The 6,847-nt window shown below is 46.4% G+C and overlaps 1 protein-coding gene across 1 annotated transcript in view; it reads right to left on the reverse strand.

Moving 5' to 3' along the window:
• The window catches only part of LOC105463734 (platelet derived growth factor receptor like), a 68,435-nt gene extending 67,872 nt beyond the window's left edge, over window positions 1-563 (reverse strand). The window contains exon 1 of the mRNA XM_011710994.3: window positions 398-563. Within this exon, the coding sequence (XP_011709296.1) occupies window positions 398-452 (55 nt within the window). The 5' untranslated portion in view covers window positions 453-563. The remainder of the gene's footprint in view (window positions 1-397) is intronic.
• Window positions 564-6,847: the final 6,284 nt, after the last annotated feature.

Raw genomic sequence — 6,847 nt, forward strand, 5'->3', positions numbered from 1 at the left:
CAGCAGCAGAGGTCTCGGCCACGCCGCTGGGAAGTGGAAGCCATCCGAGGCTCCCGCGCCACCTCCCGGACCGACACGTTGACAGTGGGGGCTGGACCAGGCGCTGGCTAGGGATGCTTGATTCGCCCGGAGGTGGGGGGCTTGGAGAGGTCCTGGTGGGCTCCTAAGGGTCGGGGTAGCTGCCACCTCCCCTAGAGGGCTCTCCGGGAAGGGAAAGAGTGGGAGGAAAGGCGACCCCACTAGAAGAGGGCAGGTGCACCGGGCAGGCAGTGGCGCGGGGACTGAGCCACCGAAGGCCGAACGTTAGAGCAAGAGCTGGCAGCAGGGCGGCGGGGGCTTCGGGTCCCGGCTAAAGTCAGGGCACAAGCTAGGTGGCTCAGCGCCCAGAGTCACTTACCATCCTCCAGCGCTTCGTGCACCAGCAGTAGACCGAGCAGCAGCCAGACCTTCATCTCGCGGACCTCGGAGCGTAGGAGCGCGGCGGCTGCGCGGGACCGGGGCGCGGGGGAGGCGGCGGGCGAGGGGCGGGCTCCTGGGACGCTGCAGCGGGAGGATTCGGTTTCTTGAGGAGGCACACAGTTTGGGGGGAAAAGTTGGGAAATTTTTAAAAAAACATTCCCAGACTTCTCCTGCCCCCTGGCGGAGCCACGGTGCTCAGCGCTTCGTCCCAGCGCGAAGACGAAAGGCTAAGGGCGAAATGTGAATTACAACAGCCACTCCTTGAATTTCTCCAACGCTGGGCGTTTTCACCGAGGTTATCAAGTTCAAGAAGGACCAGCGGGTGCTGACGGGATCACGTTTAACCACGACTTTCCAAATGTCACCAGCCCTCGCCCCCACCTCCTCAGGCACAGCCTGAGCCCTCTGTAAAAAGTGCTTCCTAAATATTTCTGTTCATTCCGTTTCTCTCTCCCACGTGCATTCCACTCACAGGCCCGTTGCCCTGGGTTCTTGCTGCTCCTCTGTGGCCCGAGTTGGGCTCTGCATCCAGCCCCGTAACTGCTAGTGGGGGTGGGAGGACGGAATCATTACAGGAATAACGTGGAAAATGAGACTGCACAGATAACTTGGGCTGTGGTGGGGAGGCAGGAGAATAGGGAATTAGAGTAAGCACGGCTAGGATAGAAGCAGGAGAACAGCAGGTGCAGCCAGTTCGCAGAAGCAAAAGATCGGCAGGTGCAGACAGTTCTAGGCACGATTAGGCGGCACACAGGCCACATCCTTGCTCCTCTGATATCAAGGCAAAAGTTTCCACTTTAGCCTCTGATTGGTGGCAGGCCAATCCTTCGTAGGGTGTAACCAGTTGGAGGCCTCTAAAGGGAACCCAGGGGTGTTGCCAAGTTCTTTTCGCTTTATAAAATCCCTGGGGACCATCGGCTTCCTGCAGCGCACTCTGAATTGTCTTCTATAAATCTACGCTTTCCTTCCTCCCTTCTGTTGCTTTGTTTTTCCTTGCTTCTTTCTTTTGTTACTCTGCATTTTGTTCAATTCTTTGTTCAACAGGCCAAGAACCTGGACAACTCTGTCAGGTAACAGTGGGGCAGAGGATTCAGGCTTTCACGAGCCCCTCTGCAGAGAGCCATCCTGCGTTTCTGAGCTTGCAGACTCACATGATCAAAGCAGTTTGCTAGCGGGGGAGATGCCGGTGTGTGCTCCCCCTGGTGAGAAGCAGCCCATCTCATCCTGATCTTCAGTACCAGGCACCGCTATTAAAGAGAGATCAATTCTGAGTATCAGGAAAGGGATTTGTCCCTCAACACCCAAGGAAAGAAGTGCTGCCATTTACAATAAACTAATGCTTCTCAGTCACTTCTGCAGGAGGAACCAAGAATTCTACATTCTGTTGCCACCTCTAGCCCGAGCTTTGCCACTCGCTTTGTGATGCAGAGAACAATTGCCTGGTAATAAAGACCAAAGTTCAGATCTTGACACTGGCGCAAACTCTGAAAGCCTCTCACAATTCACTTAACCTTCTGGGTTTTAGCATCTCTTGTTTATTAAGAGAAGGAACTAGACGATTATTTCAACAAGAGTTTGCTATGTGATTAACCTTATGGCTATGAAGGTTAAGACATCATCTATTATGGCAGCTTTTAAGGAGTAGACAAGAATTTAGACCACTACAATGTGGCATGTCACGTTCTGGGGAGAATTCTGAGCAAAGGACTTGGAGGGTGCACACAGAGGGTAAATCTGCCTAAGTTGCCCCATCCTGAGATTTCTTTTCGTTCTGACCCCGTGAAATGACTGCTTCACTCTCGCTCCCTATTGGAGCCTGGGGTTGGGTCTAGATTACTCCTCTCGGTCCCAGTCTCCCCACCATGCTAACTGTGCATGTTCCAGGTCCGCCTCTCTTATGCCATCTTTGTCAAGTTTCACTGCCCTGGCTCAGCTACATTTAGCTTAGAGTGGTACCTCTTTCTCTTGCCACTTAGAGGTTCTTCTTGAGAGGCTGAGGCGCGAGAGTCATTTGATCCTGGGAAACGAGATTGCAGTGAGCTGAGATGGTGCCACTGCACTCCAGCCTGGGCAATAGAAAGAGACTCTGTCTCAAAATAAATAATTAATAAATAAATAAAAGCAGAGGAGAGAGGCCTCAGAGAATACCCATTCTTCTGCCACCTTGCTCTCAGATTTCTACCATTCAGAACGATAAGATAATACATTTCTGTTCTTTAAACCACCCAGTCTGTGGCTCTTTGTTATGGTAGCTCCAGGAAACTAATACAGGGTCTGTATTAGGATGGGAACAGAATTCATAAGAAGTATAGGGGCTTCCCGAGACATGTAGCTATTTCATCACAAGGCTTATTATCCTTGAATGAGACAATCTCAAGATGATTTTAAATTTGAAAACGAAAACTGCCAAAGCTGTATTTTTCATGGGTCTTATTTCACTATAAAAATCCACGTGCTTTGTCTCTACGGTGAGAAAGAATTTTATTATTAAAATCTGTTGTGTTGATCTTTTCCATTCCTTTTTCAACAATTACTATAATGTTAGCCAATTAAAATAAGCATTATCTTGCAGCTCTAAATCAAATACAACTTGAAGCCTGCTTTCCCAAGGCCTGATTAATTTTTTTGTGCATTTAGCTTCTATCTGGTCACCTTAATGGACCTTCTTAGTAGCCTAAATAGTTTTCAGTTGATCTCTTGGGTTTTTAGATAAATGATCACATTACCTGTAACACCCACTTTTCTTTATTTTCTTTTCTTTTTTGTTAGATAAGTCTTACTCTGTCGCTTAGGCTGGAGTACACTGGCACAATCTCAGCTCACTGCAACCTCCACCTCTTGGGTTCAAGTGATTCTCCTGCCTCAGCCTCCTGCGTAGCTGGGACTACAGGTGTGCGCCACCATGGCTGGCTAATTTTTATATTTTCAGTAGAGCTGGGGTTTCACTATGTTGGCCAGGCTGGTCTCAACCTCCTGACTTCAAGTGATCCTCCTGCCTCAGCCTCCCCAAGTGCTGGGATTACAGGTGTCAGCCACCATGCCCGGCCATTTTCATTGTCTATTTTAATTAATGGTAGTTTTCTATGCCTACCCACGAAATCCCCCTACTCTATTGCCTTCCATGCTTTTTATATGCCCCTTTGAAGTGGTGAATACCATTAGGAATTTGTTAGGTAAGAAAAAATCAGCCAACATTTTGGGCATCCCTTCTCCATCCCCAAGATAAGGACATGTAAATTCTTTAACTAGTCTTCATTAACTACAGACATACAACCAAGACGATTTTTTCACAAAAATCTATTGGGGGATCTCACCCCCAATATTTCAACATAGGTTCTTTTTATTTTCCATAAGTGTCAGCCGGCTGAGAAATAAACAGAAAGAGTGCAAAGAGGAATTTTACAACTGGGCCGCTGGGGGTGACAACACATATTGGTAGTACCGTGATGCCTACTTGAGCTTCAAACCAGCAAGTTTTTTATTAAGGGCTTCAAAAGGGGAGGGGGTGTAAGAACAGAGAGTAGGTACAAAGATCACATGCTTCGAAGGGCAGAAAGCAGAACAAAGATCACATGCTTCTGAGGGAACAGGACAAAGGGCAAAAGCAGAACTACTGATAAGGATCCAACAAAGATCACAAGGCAAAGGGCAAAAGCAGAACGACTGATAAGGGTCTATGATCAGTGGTGAACGTATTGTCTTGATAAACATCTTAAACAACAGAAAACAGGGTTCAAGAGCAGAGAACTGGTCTGACCACAAATTTACCAGGGCGGAGTTTTTTCCCCACCCTAGTAAGCCTGAGGGTACTGCAGGAGACCAGGGCGTCTCTCAGTCCTTACCTCAACCACATAAGACAGACACTCCCAGAGTGGCCATTTATAGACCTCCCCCCAGGAATGCATTAGTTTCCCAGGGTATTAATATTAATATTCCTTGCTAGGAAAAGAATTTAGCGATATCTCTCCTACTTGCACGTCTGTTTATAGGCTGTCTGCAAGATGAAAAGTATGGCTCTTTTTGCTCAACCCTGCAGGCAGTCAGACCTTATGGTTATCTTCCCTTGTTCCATAAAAATTACGTTCTTTTTCAGGGTGCACTGATTTCGTATTGTTCAAACACACATTTTACAATCAATTTGTGCAGTTAACACAGTTGTCACAGTGGTCCTGAGGTGACATACATCCTCAGCTTATGAAGATAACAGGATTAAGAGATTAAAGACAGGCATAAGAAATTATAAAAGTATTATTTGGGAAATGATAAATGTCCATGAAATCTTCACAATTTATGTTCTTCTGCCACAGCTCCAGCCGCTCCCTCCGTTCTGGGCCCCTGACTTCCCACAATGAAAATCAATGCTTCCAGGTTTTAGCAGTAACAAAATTTAGTGGTTTTAAATATGGGACTCCCTGAAAACTTCATTCTGATAGAAATGCCAGACATTTTTGACGCTCCCAGAGCCACTCATCAAGAGACATCTTAGGGTAGGGTAAGGTAAGGATCCCAGAAGCTTAGTCTACTTAAAACCAATGAAGCACAAGTAATGACCTTCCTAGCTCCAGGATGTAGCATGTTATAAAGATGCATCACCTGTTCATTAGTTGTGAGAGCCTCTAAGTGGCAAGGGAAAGAGGGACCACTCTAAGCCAAAACGTAGAATAGGAAACTTGTGACTTGAAAGCTTTGGCCTCTTTTTTCTTTGCTCTTTTTTTTTTTTTTTTTTTGAGACAGAGTCTCGCTCTGTCACCCAGGCTGGAGTGTAGTGGCACAATCTCTGCTCACTGCAAGCTCCGCCTCCTGGGTTTACGCCATTCTCCTGCCTCAGCCTCCCAAGTAGCTGGGACCACAGGCGCCCGCCACCTCGCCCCGCTAGTTTTTTCTATTTTTTAGTAGAGACTGGGTTTCACTGTGTTCGCCAGGATGGTCTCGATCTCCTGAGCTCGTGATCCGCCCATCTTGGCCTCCCAAAGTGCTGGGATTACCGCGCCTGGCCTCCTCTTTCTCTTAATAGTGTCTTCCCTCCTCTTTCAACTGTCTCTGCCTATTTGCCTTCTCTTGCTTATTTGCTCTAGATGCTCTTTTTGAAAAGTATCTATTATCAGTCATTTATACTTGCGTGCCAACTAAAGTCAATGGTTCTGTTTTAAGAACAATGGCATGCCAAGCCTGATTTCTACCAGAGCAGTGAAATTGTTGGTCCTTCCGTGAAACTATCAGACGTCAGTGAGCAGGTAGGAAAGATTCCGGTGACTTGGAGACTTAGCCACTGGGGATGCCCAGAATCTTGAACTTTGACAATGTTGTAGTATTTGTGGGTTAAGGGACTCAGAACTCAGAAACTGGCTTGGAGATTGGGGCCCACCTGGGCTATACACTACTCCTGGGTAGTGCGGTCTCTATCCTGTGGGTTTCTCTTCCTCTTGACTGCTCCAGTCTTAATAGAGCAATAACAACTCTTTGCCCAGAGTTTATGACATCTGATACTGTGATACCTACAACTATTTAAGAGGTGGCTATCAATCTGTTACTAGGAAGGTTTATATAAGTGAGTGTTGAGCCGAGTCTCTTTCTAGTTTCACTCACACTTTGATCTACGTTCATTCATTTGATTTTAGAGATAGATTCTCACTCTGTCACCCAGACTAGAGTGCAATGGTGCCATCATGGATCACTGAAGCCTCAACCTCCTGGACTCAAGTGATCCTCCCCTCTTAGCCGCCTGAGTAGCTGGGACTACAGGCACTCAGCTAATTAAAAAAAGACTGGAGTCTCTGCTTTGTTGACCAGGCTGGTCTTGAACTTCTGGCCTCAAGCAATCCTCCCACCTTGGCTTCCCAAAGTGCTGGGGTTACAAGTGTGAACCACTGTGCCCAGCCACTTTGACACACTTTAAAAGACAAGCTGAGATAATGTGATAGTGAGAGTTATTTTTGTTATGTCTTTGATAATTTTTTGAGATAGTTCATGGGATGAAATAATTTACTCTTTCCACACAGATGAGGACTTCTCAGCACAATCTCTTTGCAATCCATGGCTTTGAACCCTCAGCCCCCAAAGGAAGCCTATCTGTGTCCTTTAAACACTAAGGAGATCATGTTCTTACCTCCAGGAGCTTCTGGCTGGACCTACAGCCCAGAGACAACTATTGGGGGATAATTTCATGTGATCTCATGGTGGCAAAACAGAGGTAGGGCACAACTGTCTCACAGCAACCCTAATCAAACAAAAATTAAATTGTTTGAGGCTTCTACTTGGCAAGTAGTTTGCTATTTTAGCTTGGTTTTTAATGCTTTCTAAATTGATAGTAAAGTTTTTTAAATTCAACATGTTCCCTCCAATTTACTACAAACAATAGGAACTGCATACACAAATGTTTCAAAATTAA

The sequence above is a fragment of the Macaca nemestrina genome, chromosome 8 (assembly GCF_043159975.1).
Source record: "Macaca nemestrina isolate mMacNem1 chromosome 8, mMacNem.hap1, whole genome shotgun sequence".
NCBI lineage: Eukaryota > Metazoa > Chordata > Mammalia > Primates > Cercopithecidae > Macaca > Macaca nemestrina.